Here is a 17,379-nt window from a genome sequence, read left to right on the forward strand (position 1 = left end):
ATTCTTCAGGTTTGGGAAATTTTCTGATATTATTTCATTGAATAGGTTGTTCATTCCTTTGGTTTGTATCTCTGTGCCTTCCTCAATCCAGATAATTCTTAAATTTGGTCTTTTCATGATGTCCCATAGTTCTTGGAGATTCTGTTCCTGATTTCCTACCATCTTCTCTGTTTGGGCAACTTAATTTTCAAGATTAAATATTTTGTCTTCATTGTCTGACGTTCTGTCTTCCAAGTGGTCTAGTCTGTTGGTGTGTTGGTGATGCATTCCATTGAGTTTTTTATTTGGTTTATTGTTTCCTTCATTTCAAGGATTTCCATTTGAGTTTTTTTTGTTTTTTTTTTTTTTGGTTTTTTTTTGTTTTTTTTTTTAGAATCTCTATCTCTTTTTTGAAATGATCTTTTGCTCCTGCAGTTGCTCTTTCAGCTTATTGGTATTATCATTCATTGCCTGCATTTGCTCTCTTATCTCATCCTTTGCTTCGTGAATCATCTTAATCATGTATAATCTGAAGTCCTTTTCTGACATTTCTTCTAACATACTGTCATTGGATTCTATTAATATAGAATCTGGATTTGTTTGGATCATTTTCTTCCCTTGTTTTTTCATGTTGTTCATGTATCTTCCCCTCTAGCAGTGCAGATCTGGGGTATCACAAATTTCCCCCTATAGGCTTATAGTGGCCCTGTAGGTTACCAAAACCCTTTCTTTAAGGGGAGGTCAGTATTAGCAGTTCCCAAATCAGACACTATGCAATCCTAGACCAAATAGCTCCTATGAGGACAATAACAAAATTGTCATAATTAGCAGAATGAGTTCAAATATTATCTTCAGTAAAACAAAACAGATTTGCAATAAGGTCTGCAGTTTCAAATGGAGGACAAAGAGGATGCAGAGGGATGTAGAATGTGGCTGTTAATGGGATAAGAAAAGAATATACTGAAGTTCTAGATAATAGAAAGGGCAAGAGTGTAATCAAAAGAAATTGGATGTTAGCATGCAAAAAAGGGAGAAAGACTTTGAGGGAACAGGTAAACAAAAGGAAAAGAAAGCAAGAAAAGTAAAGAAATAAAAACTTAAATTTTTTTCAATAAGGAGAAAAAAGAAAATCTACACTATAACAGTCATATAGTAATGAAACCTCCCAGTGTTCAGTAGCCTGATGCATGAGAGGTACCTGACAATGAGCTTCAAGCCTCCAGCAGGCATCTCAGGATGGGTTTTGCCCCACCTAAAGATCAGAACTTCGGCTTCCAGGATTATCCAGGATGGCTACTCTGGCTTCATAATGTCTTGGCAAATGGGGAGCTGCAGCTCAGGGTGTGGCCGTGGTCAGCAGGAGGTCCTAGAGGCGGGATGCGGTTGGTCAGGCAAGGATCCTGGAGGTCGGGTGTGTTTGGTGTGGTTGTGGGATCCTGGAGGCCGGTTCCAATCAGTTGGTCTGGGGTCTTGGTGATAGGGCGCAGTCAGTTGGTCTGGGGGTCCTGGCGGCAGAGAGCAATCAGTCGATATGAGGGCCCCAGATGCAGGGAGTGGTCGGTCAGGCTGAGGGATCCTGGAGGTGGGGCTCAGTCAGTCCGGCCAGGGGTCCTATGGGGCCTGGCTGTTGTCTCAAAATGGCGGCAGCCACGTGTAATCAAACCTGCAGGTACTGTAACAGAGAACTTCCAGGCAACAGCAGGCAGCTGGTGCTCCACTGGCGGTTGGCGATCAGTTTGCTGACTTATGTCGTATGGTCGGGATGTGAACCTCGTGCGTTGGGTGATGGATAGGTGTAAGGCAGGCAATGGACAGGCGATAGGCAGGCAAATGGCAATGATAGGTGCCTGACAGTGAGCAATCAAACTCTTAAAGGTTTTGTAGAACTCGGGTGAGAACCTATCTGGTCCCGGACTTTTCTTGGTTGGTAGGCTTTTGATGACTTCTTCTATTTCATTACTTGAAATTGATCTATTTAAATTGTGTATGTCCTCCTGGTTCAGTTTAGGTAATTCATATGTCTCTAGAAACTTGTTGATGTCTTCGAGATTTTCTTATTTGTTGGAGTATAGATTTTCAAAATAGCTTCTAATCGTGTCTGTTGTGATATTTCCTTGTTCATTCCGAATTTTAGTAATTTGGGTTTTCTCTCTCCTCTTTGTTAGTTTAGCTAAGGGTTTATCAATTTTGTTTATTTTTTCAAAGAACCAACTATTTATTTTGTCAATTTTTTCTATTTTTTCTTTTGTTTCAGTTTCATTGATTTCATCTCTGATTTTAACTATTTCCTGTCTTCTACTACTTTTGGTTTTGGTCTGCTCTTCTTTTTCTAGGGCTTTGAGCTGCAGTGTTAGGTTGTTTTATTTGTTGATTTTTTTCTTCTTTTATTGAATGCGCTCCATGAAATAAATTTTCCTTTAAGTACTGCTTTCATAGTGTCCCAGAGATTTTGATATGATGTATCTTTGTTCTCGTTTACCTCTAAGAATTTTTTAATTTCCTTCCTGAAATCTTTTGTTATCCATTCATCATACAATAGTGTATTATTTAATCTCCAGGTATTGGAGTAGTTTCTGTTTTTTTCTCTGTCATTTATTTCTAATTTCAATCCATTATGATCTGATAGAATACAAGGTAGTATCTCTGTCTTCTTGTACTTGCTAACATTAGCTTTGTGGCATAGAATATGGTCTATTTTAGAGAAGGATGCATGTGTGCTGAAAAGATGTATTCGCTCTTTGTTGGATGGTATATTCTATAAATGCCCGTTAAGTCTAAATTATTGATTGTGTTATTGAGATCTGTGATTTCTTTCTTCAATTTTTGTCTGGAGAATCTGTCCAGTGGTGAGAGAGGTATGTTAAAATCACCTAGTATTATTGTGTTGTGGTCTTTTTGATTTCTGGAATTGAGAAGGATTTGTTTGACGTATTGGGATGAGCCATTATTTGGGGCATAGATATTTATGATTGTTATTTGTTATGTCTTGCTGATTTATGCTTCCCTTAAGCAGTATGTAATGTCCTTCTTTATCCCTTCTGACTAACTTTGGCTTGAAGTCCACATTATTTGATATGAGGATGGATACTGCAGCTTTTTTGCTGTGTCCATGTGCGTGGTAGGTTTTTTTCCCATCCTTTCACCTTTAGTCTGTATCTCTTTCTATGAGATGAGTCTCTTGCAGGCAGCAAATTGTTGGATCTTTCTTTTTAATCCAACCTGCCAGTCTGTCCTTTGATTGATGAGTTCAGGCCATTAACATTCAGGGTTATTATAGAGATATGATTTGTATTTTCAGTCATTTGAGTCTTTTTTTTTTTTTTTTTTTTTTGACACGACTTAGTTTCTCCTTTATTTGGCTATTCCTTTAGGGTAGTTCCTCCCTTTCCTGATTTACGTCATTGTTTTTCATCTCTTCCTCATTGAATATTTTGCTGAGAATTTTCTGAAATGCTAACTTTCTTTTTGTAAATTCTTTAGCTTTTGTTTATCATGGAAGGATTTTATTTAATTGTCAAATCTAAAGGTAAGTTTTGCTGGGTATAAGATCCTTTGTTGGCATCCGTTTTCTTTCAAGGCTTGAAAAATGTTGTTCCAGGACCTTCTAGCTTTTAGGGTCTGGATTGAAAAATCTGCTGATATCCGTGTTGGTTTTCCCCTGAATATAGTTTGATTCTTTTCTCTCGCCGCCTTTAAAAATCCTTTTTTTAAATTTTTTTATTTTTTTTTTTTTTTTCGCAGTACTGGGGATCAAACTCAGGGCCTTGTGCTTGTGAGTCAAGCACTCTATCAGCTGAGCTATCTCCCCAGTCCTAAAATTCTGTCTTTATTTTGTATGTTAGGTATTTTCATAATAATATGCCTTGGTGTGGGTCTGTTGTAATTTTATGTATTTGGAGTCCTATAAGCCTCTTGTACTTGATTTTCCATTTCATTCTTCAGATTTGGGCAATTTTCTGATATTATTTCATTGAATAGATTATTCATTCCTTTGGTTTGTTTCTCTAAGCCTTCCCCAATCCCAGTAATTCTTAAATTTGGCCTTTTCATGATATCCCATAATTCTTGTAGATTCTGTTCATGATTTCTTACCATCTTCTCTGTTTGGTCAACCCTGTTGTCAAGATTAAATATTTTGTCTTCAATACCTGAGGTTCTGTCTTCCAGGTGTTCTATCCTATTGGTTATGCTTTCTAAGGAGTTTTTAATTAGGTTTATTGTTTCCTTCATTTCAAGGATTTCTGTTTGGTTTTTTTCCAATATCTCTAACTCTTTATTGAAATGATCTTTTGCTTCCTGTATTTGCTCTTTTAATTGTTGATTGTTGCGATCATTCATTGCCTGCATTTGCTCTTTCATCTCCTCCTTCAATGCCTTCATTTGCTCTTTCATCTCCTCGTTTGCTTCCCTGATCATTTTAATTATGTACATGCTGAACTCCCTTTCTGACATTTCTTCTGCCATGCTGTCATTGGATTTTTATTGCTATACCATCTAGGTTTGTTTGGGACATTTTCTTCCCTTGTTTTCTCATATTGCTCAGTTATGTACCCCTCTGGGATATCGCAGATTTCCTCTATTGACTAATATTGTCTCTGTAGATTTCCACTAACTCACCTCTTAGCCTTCAGTAGCCTGAAGTCTTGGAGGAACTTGATAATGCAGTGCTCCACTAGGAAGCTGCCCCTCTAGGAGTGGTGGCCTTCAGGTTGGGTATATTCCCTGTCAGTGGGCAGAGGTGCCTCCACTTGTTGACTGATGGTCAGTCGATGCGGGACTAGACTGCAGACTGGCACGTCTGATCTGGGTCTGTGTCTCTGGTTCTACTACCCAGGTGGGAAAGTCTTGCCCAGCGGGGAAGACTTACCCGGTGGGGAAGTTTCGCTGAGCAGCTCTCCTCCGAGAAGTTCCCTTTGGACTAGAACTAGCCCCTGGACTGGGAAGCCCTCCTCTGCGATGTTCCCAGGGGTCCTGACCTACCGCCTGGGCTGGGGATCCTGGCCCTGCAAGGAATTCCCTCGCTGAGCGGCCCTCCTCTGCTATGTTCCCTGGGGACTGGAGCTACCGCCTGGGCCTCAGACCCTCACTCTGCTTGGAAGCCTCTAGCTGTGTGGCCCTCCTCTGAAGTGCTCCTGGTTGACTGGGTACTCATCTCAGCAGGGGAGTCTCACTGGGCTACTCTACTCCACCAAGTTCCCTGCGTTTCAGGACCACTCCCCATCCAGGGAGCCCGACCAGTGGGAGAGACTCACCTGGTGGCTCTGAGTTGGTCCCGAGTCTCTCAATACCTCCTTTTCTTAGCTCCTGGGTTTTATCAAAGGTCCTCTAGCCTCCTCTAGGTGTCTCAGGAAGGGAGCTGCCCTTCTAATGATGATGGCCACACCCTCAGGAATAATTCAAAATGCCTGTACTAGCCTATAAAGAAGCCTCTGGCTAGCTCCGCGATGCACGTAGGCTGGCTCGTCTGCCGGCTTGCTCCACCACGGCAACAGACCTTGGCGTGGTGGTCAGGCGGGGTCGCTCAGTGAGGGCATCTGTCTTCAGCCCGGTGGTCGGGCGGGTTGGCTGCCCACTGTCTAGCTCCGCAAGGCAGGCGGGTTGGGTGCCCACCTGCTACCTCCCTGATGCAGGCAGCCTGACTCACCCTCCAGCTCGCTCCGTGACTGCAACTGACCAGTGATCTTGATCTTTCTTTTTAAATTTATGAATTGCTCCATGGTTGAGATTTCTAGCATTAAAACACAAAAGGGATTCAGGTGCAGTGTCACATACCTGTCATCCCACCTACAAGAGAGACTGAGGCAGAAGGATTGCAAATTTGAGGCCATCCACAGCAACCTAGACACTCTCAAAATAAAATACAATAAAAACTGGGGTAGAACCCCTGGGTTCAATGTCTAGTACTATCAAAAAAAAAAAAAAAGGGGGGGACCTATAGCCTCATTTACTTGTAAATTCAGCAGTTAAAATTTTTGAAGGAAAGTGTCTGCCAAACTAGAAGGGCATGTGATACAAATAAACAAAATATATATGCAGTTACTCACTCTTCATTTACCTGTTTTTTAAGTTTTAGTTTTTCTTCATTTGGTCTCTTAAAGCAAGGTACAAGTCCATTGATTTTTTTTAAAACTCTGTACTTCCTGATTGTTTTTTCTTCCCAAAGTACTCCATAACACATTAACCCATTCTGCTTTAATCCATACCTCAGTGACTGAAACCCTTCCTAAGTTTCCAGTGGTTCACAATAGGATCTTGTCCATTTAAAGAGAAGTACAAATGTTAATTGTGCCTAATATTTTGAAGAACTCAAGATAGGTAGAAACAGCAAAAAGTTATATTTCTTTTGTACAGAATTGGAAATGTCATACCAACAGATTAATCTGTTCTTCAGGGAGGAGTAGGTTAGTCCTGAAATCTGAGTTCTTAGTACCAGAAAACTGAGAGAGTATTTTTCTTAGTTGTGTCATACAATACCAATTCCTGAGTTTAACAATATAATATTTGTTTTTTAATCAGTTATATTTTACCTCTTATTATTTTCTGTCAGAGGCAAATAGTAAGTAATATTTCTTCTTCATTTAAAAAGAAATATCCACAAAATTGGACTTGACATATGGTAGACATTAATATTTGATAAAGAAATATTTGTTTTTCTAATGTACTGAATGAGCATCTCAAATATAATGAATAAGTGGGAATTATTTGTCCTGTGCTTAAACCAAAGATCTTTGCAGTAGCAAATGGGTTAATATTACATTCAATTCATTTTTTTCCCCTCAGAGAGACTAGCTTACAAAATTTTCCTCATATTGAGGTAGTTCGGAAGAAAGAAGAGAGAAGAAAGTTGCTTGGGCACACATGTAAAGAATGTGAAATTGTAAGTACTAATATAACCACTCTTTTATTTTTAAGTATGACTTTATAGATCATAAATGCATGATTTAAAAGTCACAGATACAAATCATATTTATGTCCAGAAATCTTATTTGAACCAGGAATAATGGAAGGAATAAAATACATACATATGAGCTATGACCTGAGAGAATAAATGAAAATAAAAGCCCTCACTTTCTCTTAAACAAATCTGAGGCCCAAGCCCTGGTTCTTAGGACCAGTTTAAGATGTCAATACCATTTTTTCTCTGCATTTATTTAGAAAGGCTCATATACATGTAATATTCAGGGAAATTTTTGATATTTCAATAAGAAATTTTTACTATAACATTATTCCTTTCACCAGCACTTTCAGGAGATTAGTTATACTCATAAATTTTTTTAAACAACTGGTACCACCATTAAATATTCTCCCCCCCCATACAAAATGTGCTGAATAAGCTTTGATTCATCCTTATAAGGATGTTTAAATAGTTAATACTGATTAGATGTTGAAGTCCTTATATGTTGAAGTAGTTAGCAAAAATGTTCCCATTACTAAGTAGTCCCAACCAGGTTGTAAGTTTTATTAAAATGTACTATTTCTTATTTGTTTCCTCACTGTCTATTAGCTGTCAGCTGGCTGACCCGAGCAATTTACTTCCCCATTTAAATTTCCTTTTTAACAGCTATGGGCTGTGTGTTAGTCGGCTCTCCATCACTATGACCAATTGCCTGAGATAAACACCTTAAAAGGAGAAAAGGTTTATTTTGGCTCACAGTTTCAGTTTATGTTCACTTGGCCCTTTTGTTTTGAGCTGTGACAAGACAGAACATCTTAGCAGGTAATGCATAGTAGAGCACAGCTGCTCCCTTCATGGTGGCCAGGAAGCAGAGGGAGAGGAAGGGGCTCGGGGCCTATTTCATCCTTGAAGAGCATGTACCCCCAGTAACCTTCATCCTCCAGCTAGCCCTCACCTTCCTAAAAGTTCCACCACCTCTCAGTATCACTGTCATCTGGGGACCAAGCTTTCACGTGAACTTTTGGGAGACATTTAATATTGAACCAGGAGCAGCAGCACACACTTTTTAGTGCTAATCAGAGGGATCACTTGACCCAGGAGTTTGTGACCAGCTCCCTTGACTTAGTAGACCCCATCTCAGGGCAGGGGGGTTGGGAGTGATCCAATCCAAAACAAGCTAGACAATTTGGTGATCAAGCACATTAAAATTATATGTGAAAGGGGCTGGGGAGATAGCTCAGTCAGTAGAGTGCTTGCCTGGTAAGCACAAGTCCCTGGGTTCCATCCCCAGCTAAAAAAAAAAAAAAAAAAAAAAAATTTTATGTGAAAGTGTAAATAGATTATCATGCAGGTAAGCACTTGGTGAAAATATGCACTCATAGTGGGAATACTATAGTTTTTATATACAAGTTTTATCCATGTTTGTGTATTAAAGTTCAAATTCTTTATGATCATAGTTCAAAACAGTGAAATTACTATTTTGAAAAGCAGTTTGGAAATATAAACAAAACCACCTAATTCATAAGTTTTCATAACACAACTTTAATATATCATGATTTAACTAAAGAACATGATCTACCTAAGTAAATCTCCAATTTTTAGTTATAAGCATAGTTCTTTATGATCTAGAACTAATCCTACTAATTAGAAAACAGTTCTTGTGCTAGAAACAATGTTGATTTGCTTCTGATGGTCATTTTCTATGCCATTGTCCAGTCTCAGAAAACCATTGTTTCATACGTTTTGTGTAGTTTTTTTAGTTGAGATAGGAAGGTGAATCATTTCATTAATTCTGTCATGACCAGAAGTGATACTGCTTGTCCCATGTACTTAAAATACTATCTATATGCTTATAGTTACTGAATTTATCCCATTGCCTGTTTCACATGGAATGTGTAATATACATGCAGATGTATAGTAATGATAGTAAGTTTCACATGTCCAAAAGCAAATATAAAATTTCTGCATCCAGTTTTCAAACTTTACCACTGAGTCTTCCTTCCATTGATACTACCTTGAAAATATATCCCATGTCCATGCACTCATTAGCTCTTCAGCCCATGCCCTGGGGCATTTGCTCTCCTCTAGTTATTTCTTGTTTAATAAGATTTACTTTTTAGAGCAGTTTTAGATTGACCACAGAAATGAGCACGAAGTACAAAGTTCCCGTGCACGCCCATCTCCATTCTTTTTTTTTTTTTTTTTTTTTTTCCAAAAGTCTTATCTCTTTACAACATACTTCCAACACAGCAGTGAATGGTCTCCCCCCAACCCCAGAGATTATTTTAGAATAGAAGTTAATTCATGTCACCCTCTGTCCAGAACCTTTCAGTGTCTTCCCACCTCACTGAGAAATAGAATCTGAAGTCCTTTTCAGAGGACAGCAAACTGGCATGCCACCACCTCTCTGTGTATTCAGCTACTCTCTCGGGCTTGCTATATTACAACTGTAGAAGCGTTCTGTTGTTTCTCAGATGTGTTTTGGTTTAATGGCAGTGTTTTTTCCAATAAACTTTAATTATGAAAGATCATCCCATCCTAAAGCCTAGACTCAGGTAACCAAAGCTTATAGCTAGGGCAATGAGAATGATGAAAAAGATGCTCAAAAAGAAGTGTTCCAGAGACTCTGAAAGTCTTTAACCTGTGTAAAATTAAAATATGTAAAAAATCTTTACCTCCAACTTCTAACCCTACATCTGCCACTTTCAGTAGATATCCTTGGCAAATTATCACTTAGATTTTCATCTTCTCAAGTATTTAATGAAGGATTTGACTAGAGTATATTACTATCACCTGTGTTTTTGTTAAGCTGTAAACTGCTTAATTTTCTTGAGGTCTAGAGCTTAAAGATCTGTATAGTTTTTACATACAAGTTTTATCTATGTGTGACATTCAAATTCTATATGATCATAGTTGCAAAATATAGTGTGCCTTTGATCCTAATTGAAAATACAACATAAAGAGGGAAGTCATGAATCCTACAACATTTAACTGTAAGTTTTTATTTTAAAAAACTCTAGAGATAAAAATAAATTTCTTTAAAACACACATTGTATCTAAATAAATAGTTGAGAAAACTGCAGACCTGATTTTCTGCTGGTCTGGCAAAATGAAGAGTTTGTACACAAGTTAACATGACATTAAGCTCATGGTAAAGTTCAAGTGGCTTTTTTTGTTTGTTTTTTATTGCAAGTCTTTACTGATGAAACAGGTAGCATATTAATTTACATTGTAATACAAGCTCCTTTTTTCCCTTGTGAAGCAAACATTTCACAGACCATTCACCAGCACTGATTGCTATAAGTAATTAATACTGTAAGCTTAATTACTGATATTTTTATCAGTGAGTATTAAGTTTCCTTAGAATGGTTAATATTTTAATAAGTGACTTGTTTGGCTTCTAGTTTATGATAAATAAGCATGACACTCTTTATTGTTCCCAAGTGAAAACATTTTCCAGTTTTTGTTATTAGTATTATGCAGATATGCCAGCGGAAGAAAGAGAAAAGAAGTTAGCTTCATGCTCAAGACACCGATTTCGCTACATTCCACCCAACACACCAGAGAATTTCTGGGAAGTTGGTTTTCCTTCCACACAGACTTGTATGGAAAGAGGTGAGAGTATAAATTGTAAAATTTTGGAGTTAGTTGTTTTAATATTGTATATACCTAAGTCTGGACATTGACCTTTTTCTGCTGCAAATTGAGGGCTAGTTCTGAGACATAAAAATAAATTCCTAACAAAAAGAGATTTGACTTCAACTCCTGTTAGTTTAATTGAGATCAGACATAATTTATAATCACTTGAATGAGATTATGTATGAATTATACTGGTTTGTCATTCAGATTTCAGAAAGCAATTTCTCTTTTATGCTGTCATCAAAATGACTTTAAAAGAATCTGCTGAGACTGATTTTGAAACCTCACTTATCCAGAATGCTGGATGTTTGTAAACCATATCTGAGTAAAAAGAGGATGTTTGTTAGATTATTAACATGCTGCTGGCTCCTTCAGATATGGCACTTACATTTAACATAATTTAAGAATGTACACACCTTTAAAACTGCCAATAAAAAGGTCATGAGTGATGATTTTTGTTCTTGCCATCTTATCAGCATTATCACTCACTGGAAATGCAGTGTTTAAAAAATTCATGCCTGAACTTTCTTGGTTTTATACTAATTTTCTCTCAAATTTAGGTATAGTGCTCTGAAGTCTTCCCATTTCTGTGCTCAGGGTAGGACTGTCAGTCTGATCATACTCGGTACAGTCATGCAGGGCATAATGACATTTCAGTCAACAATGGGTCACATGTAGAACAGTGGTTCCATAAGATTATATTGCCCAATAGTGATTTTCCCATCTTAGTTTGTGTTCATACATTCTGTGGTGTCCACACAATGCAGTTGTCTAATGAAGTATTTTTCAGGACATCTCCCCATCATTAAGCTGTGCATGACTGTATAATCATTCATAGTCATTCATAATCATCCATAGTCATTGTTCCATTTTGGAACTTCATTGTAACCATTGTTCCAAATAAAATGAAATGCTCTAGAGTCCTTAACTTTAAAAGAGCCATTCAGTTAAGCAGGATCCATTTCACAAACCCATTGTTGTGAATATATTCTAGGGGAACTTATAAGAGTTTCTAATAGCTAGTTTTCATTACAGGACATCTTTAATTCAAGATTTTACTCTCTGTGTTACTCCATACTTAGGTCCTTTTTAAATCAGATATTCTTTTTAATAAAAGAGTGCACTTTTATGCTTTATGAAAATTTTTAGTTCACAATCATTCTAAAACATAAGGGATAAATATTCATGTTAAATTTGTGCAGTTTGCTATGTTCTGAGTACACCTTAATGAAGAAACTTAAGAAAAAAGCCATAAGGACAGAATATATTAGCTAAGCAGAAATTTATCTGAACTTTTGGTATATTTTGTTGTTTTCACTATGATCTTGAAGACGTCCTGATTATAGGCTAAGTCTTGTGGTTTAAAATTCTGAGTTTTACAAAAAATGTAATGTGTTTTCTGAGATATGACTGGAAAATAAAATAATGTTCAGAGTATAGATAACTTGAATTTCAAATTTATGACACTTAGGAGGTCTCAGGCCTATATTTATAAGATTTTTACCCACAGGAAGATAGAGCAGCATTGAATAAGCATTAGATGATAAGATTGTCACCTAGAATTTCAGTTCAACACCTTGCCATCTTACACTGGTCTTAGTTAGGAGTTGTAGGTCTAGATGTTTGACTAGCAAAAGGGGAGAAACTTCCTCAGTTTTAGAAAAGTTTCAGATATTTAACTATGGAGATAGTTTTTACAAAAGATGCAAAATCTTGGGCAACTATTATCATAGTCAACTATTATCATACTTTCACTTACCTCATTAACAAATCAGGTTAAGTCTCCTTGACATATCTCTTTCTTCATGGTCATCATATAGAATCAGACAGTCTGGCTAGAACTTGTGTTTATATTCCTAATAAGGTCCAGAAGTGTGGCAGACCACAGTTCTTCCCTGAAAATTACATGAGTGAAAACACCTTGGGAGAATCTTAATGGTCTGAAGAGTATAACAAGTATAAAGGCATGTCATACAATAAACAGCTACTGCAAAAAAAATCTTTTTAATAAGCACCTAGAATTTACCATAAGAGTTCACATTTTGTTCCCATTTGCAGGCTCTGGGAGGCAGAATAGAAACATACCTAAGAGCTTTGGTTCTGGAATTAGAGGTCGGACAAGGTTCCAGCTCTTCCACTTCCTAGCTTTGTGAACTTGACCAGGTTATTTAGCCTCCCTGGATCTCCATTACCTCATTAATAAAATAGGTATAGTGGAAGCTACTTCACAGGAGTGTGAGGATTATTTGAGTTAACATATCAAAGCTTTGATAAATGTTATTTATTGTTACTATAAAAGAGCAAACTAGTGCTAAGTAATGCAATCATTGCATTGCACAGCTAAAAAAATCAGAAGAACCATGCAAACTCAGAAGGCATTATATAAGATAAATACTTACTGGATGTATTCAAAAAGAAATGTATGTTGCAAATATAGTCATAATTTTATAATTTGTTTTTAAGGTTACATTAAGGAAGATCTTGATCTTTGTCCTCGACCAAAAAGACGGCAACCTTACAACGCAATGTTTTCTCCAAAAGGCAAGGAGCAGAAGACATAGATTTTGAAAGGAAAACAGAAGGATAGATGGTTTTTCCCCTTTTAGTTATTTATAGTTAAAGTTGGTATTAAACATTGATTTTTGGATCTTTTGTAAATTGATTTATAAATCATTTTTCTATTAAAAATGTTTCTAAATGGCATTACCTTAACATACAACTGTTTAAAAGGTGAATGTGTTTATATTTCTTGATTCTGCACCTTTAAAACAATAAGGTGCATTTTGCACTCTTAAGAGTTGTTATTTACCTTATTTGGTCATTATAGTTTTGAAAATATGATAGTGGTTGTCTGTGATTTGTTCCTCACAGATGTTTTCTTTTTACTCCGTCTTCCCTTAAATTTATATTAAGCATGACTTCATGTTAATCATTGCAGATTTTCATTCCCAATCAGTTGCTCTTTTTTCTGTTCACACCAGTGACATTTTTTAAAAAGGCTAAATTTTAGTAACCCACTTAATTCTTCAGCTTCTCACTTTTGAATAGAAATGACATATCATTACTCTGTAGTATATTCTTTTTAAGGTATTTCACAGATACCGTATATTATAAATTAACATCATCTTTTGATCATAATCTAGCTCTTCACAAATTTTCTTTTCATTATAGGGTTTTTTTTTAATTTTTTTAAAGTCTGGTGCATTTTTCAAGCTGATTTTTATTGATTTCTTCTCGGCCCATGTGTTCAAGTTCATTTATTTCTCTGATTTGACTAATGTTACAAACTTCCAATTTGGCTTCAGTAGACATCAATTTAGAAACTACCAGTGGTAGTGACTGAGTCATTAAGGTAACTGACCACACATGTGTCACCTTTTCCTGGGATTTTGTTAAACAATGTCTTTTCCCATGTTCCTTTAATCTATACGTTGGCAGTATTATGTAAACAGAAATAAGACACTGAATGGGATGCTTCTCTGAAGCCTAAATAACCTTATGAACAGTCTTTTCTTCTCAGAGTTTCTAAGATCTCAGTGACCAGAATTGTCACATGGCTGCCTGTAATAGCTTGTAAAGTTAGAATTAGATCCTTATTGCCGACTTCCTGAATCAGAACTCACATCCCCTATAGCATAGTGCCCATACCAGGAGTTGGAGAGATGCCTGGCTTTGAACAAAGGCACCACAGAATGTAGGTTCCCTCTATATACCTCCAGGAGATTTTGCTTTCTAGAAGACAGCCTGAGCAGGGAGAAGAATAGATTGTCTACCTGATTGTAACTTGAAATATCTAACCCATTTGTAACTAGTGTTTTTCATTTTATCTTTAGTCACCCTGTGAGTTTGGATGAACTGAATTCCCTCTTTTTATCTGCTATTGACCATTAAATGCAGTGATGAAATAGACTTTTTTTTTTTTTAATAGCATCAAACCCATGCTCTTACACGTTAGGCAAGCCCATACCACCAAGCTCTACCCCCAGTCCAAAACAGACATTTTTTAAACTACTTGATTTAGAAGGATACGTTTAAATACAAATGGCAGTTCATGACATAGTGCACTCTCAAACTTATTTTAAAAGTAGTGTATATAAAAAGGCTTTGTACATTATATTTGTATACTATACATATTAGTATATTCAAATATATGTCATTTGCTGATTATATACAGTTATATATAATTGCAGGTTGTAAGCTTTTTGATGTTGAAAAGCTCTGATTTAAACTTTGGAGATGTGCAAACCTTCTCTACCAGCACTTTAATACCTTTCTTGCCTTTGATAAACAGGTACTTAGATTAAAGCATTTGAAATCTAAGGTTGCCAAAGGCAGTAGATTGAAAGAGTTTATCGTGGGTATCCAAATGTATATAGAACACATGTTATCTTGAGAGAAAAGCCAAATGAAACACATATATACCCTATAAATCTTTCATGCAGTGAAATATTTTCCCACCGTCCATCGGAAAAGTCTGTTGCTGCTAAGCCCAGTATATTAGCAATTCAAAGTAAACTGCTTCTGACACCTGTATTTTCAGTTGCAGCCAGAGCATTCTTAGGTGCTCTAAAATAATAACTTTGAAAGACTACAGAAATTTCTCTGAAGATTGTCTTTAATTCACAATTCTGATCTAAAAAAATAGAGGAGTGTTACATTAAGTCAAATAGCACTAACCAACATTATCAAGCATTTTACCGGGCACAATGCTAAGTGCAGTGTCAGAATCAGGCAAAATTTGAAGTGTTTTCTCCAAAAAGCAAACTTTTCAATGAAATGCCTAAGGATCTTACTCCATTGTCCCTGGCACATTAACATAACAAGCATGAATTTAATTTTGAAAAATTCCATTCAGAAATAAACATTGGAGGCTGGGGAGATAGCTCAGTCGGTAGAGTGCTTGCCCTGTAAGCACAGGCCCTGGGTTCGATTCCCAGCACCCCCCCCAAAAAAAAAAGAAAGAAAGAAAGAAACCTTTGAATTGCATCTCATATTCTACCATTAAGTTGTCTATTTTCTACATACCTAGCAGTTTCAGAAACATCTCAGAGCCTTTCTCTTGAACTCCATGATGTTAGAGTGGTCCTTTAGTAAATTATCCTTGCACTTTGATTCCCTAGCATGCAGTCAAGCAAAGAATTAATGACTCATTTGTCTGCTTTCACACCAGCAGAGGCCAGAAGAGAGCTACTTTTGGAGAAATAATTGGTTGGAAACTAGAGGGTGAGCAATCATAAAAGAAAATTTATAGGGTAAATAAGGATATGAGTTGGGTATCTTCAGTACAATAAAGAAAGCTCATTTTGCTAAAAAGAGTTTTCAGCATAGCTGTCATTGGAATAAAGCAAATGGCAAAAGCAAGAGTTCATGATCTTGAGAGGAAAATAAAATTCAACAAACATTGTATATCCACCTTATGCTGGGCATTTAGGAATACAAAGACAGGTGAGATCCTGTTACCCAGTGGGAGAGCAGATGTCACATATGAAGATGCCTAACGGTCAAAGAAGATTAAGCTGAATGTCAAAGAAATCTTAAGGATGATTAGAACCCAAACAGCATTTGGATAAGTTAACTTAGAGAAACCTGGGGGTGAGGAGACATACAGATCATAGAGCACCTAGAACCTCAGTTTAGTATTATTTGTGCTTTTATAAGTTATACAGAACTGCAAGTATTAGCAAGAGAGGCAGGAAACTTGTGTCTTGAATGCAAGACTCAAGTTTAAGTTTGTCTTCAGGGTGGTATTTTTTCAACCATGAGTAGTTGGATCCTTTTATTCCAATTAAATCTTACCCCAAAATTCAGTAAACAATGATACTTTACTGTCTTTAATTTGTTTCAGTCATTCAGTCATTCAATTTTGTTAGCTTTACTTAAAAAGCTGTTTGGTAAGGGTAAATTACAAAATTGTGGAATGAGTGATGGATGGCAAATCATATCTTACATCAGCTTTGTCATCCTTGATTTCTCAGTCAAATGCTTGCTGTACCCCAGACCAGTTAAATCAGAATATCTGAGGGTAAGGTCCAGGCATCAGTGATTTTATTTTTTTAATTCATAGGTGATTCTAGTATGCAACCACTTTTAAGAACACTGCCCTAAGTTGTCATTATAGGCTAGTGCAGTGGTATTCAAACTTCAGCATGTGTCAGAATCACCTAGAAGGCTTATTCAACCACAGATTGCTGGTTCCCACCTGCAAGTTTCTGATTTAGCAGGCCTAGGTGAGACCCTAACTAACATTGACATTTTTCACATGTTCCCAGATGATATCAGTTGTACTGGTACAAGGGCCACAAGTAACTAATGGTAAAAATTATGCAGATGCAGATAAGTAGAGATTCTCAGTCTCCTGTGGGAATTTTGATTCAGGTGTAATCTGGAGTTTTTGTATTTTTAACAAGTTCCCAAGTTGTTAGTGTGAAGCAAATTAAGAAATATTGCTGGGCTGGGGTTGTGGCTCAGTGGTAGAGCGCTTGCCTAGCATATGTGAGGCACTGGGTTCGATCCTCAGCACCACATAAAATAAATATATTGTATCCGTCTACAACTAAAAAAAATACTTTAAATAAAAATAAATATTGCTGCAACAACAGGAAAAACTAGCAAAAAACATTTTAAAAGCTTCAAGCATCCCCTGACAAAGTATTTTAAGCTAGTAATAATGAAATAGTTCAGATAGAATCACCAGAGATATATATAAAATGTGTTTGGCAGGTGGGTCAAGGAGAGAGTAGAGGTAGGTGTGCAAGAGGAAAATTCAGTAATATATTATATTTTAAGTACAGAAAGCACCAGGGCCAAGATGGTGGCAATGGAATGAAAGAAAAGAAATGAAATTAGAACCCATGAAATGAAACTAC

General features: G+C 36.7%; 1 protein-coding gene across 7 annotated transcripts in view; it reads left to right on the forward strand.

Moving 5' to 3' along the window:
• Positions 1-13,354, forward strand: part of RBBP8 (RB binding protein 8, endonuclease) — a 127,471-nt gene extending 114,117 nt beyond the window's left edge. For 5 of the 7 annotated variants that reach the window (XM_079108333.1, XM_079108337.1, XM_079108335.1 and 2 more), the window contains 3 exons: positions 6,760-6,856; positions 10,348-10,489; positions 12,977-13,354. In XM_079108333.1, coding sequence (XP_078964459.1) covers positions 6,760-6,856; positions 10,348-10,489; positions 12,977-13,074 — 337 coding nt within the window. In that variant the 3' untranslated portion in view covers positions 13,075-13,354. Of the gene's footprint in view, positions 1-6,759; positions 6,857-9,787; positions 9,854-10,334; positions 10,490-12,976 lie in introns of those variants that run through there. The other 2 variants (XM_079108338.1, XM_079108339.1) reach the window with 2 other exon arrangements.
• Positions 13,355-17,379: the final 4,025 nt, after the last annotated feature.

The sequence above is a fragment of the Sciurus vulgaris genome (assembly GCF_902686455.1).
Source record: "Sciurus vulgaris genome assembly, chromosome: 13".
NCBI classification, from domain to species: Eukaryota; Metazoa; Chordata; class Mammalia; order Rodentia; family Sciuridae; genus Sciurus; species Sciurus vulgaris.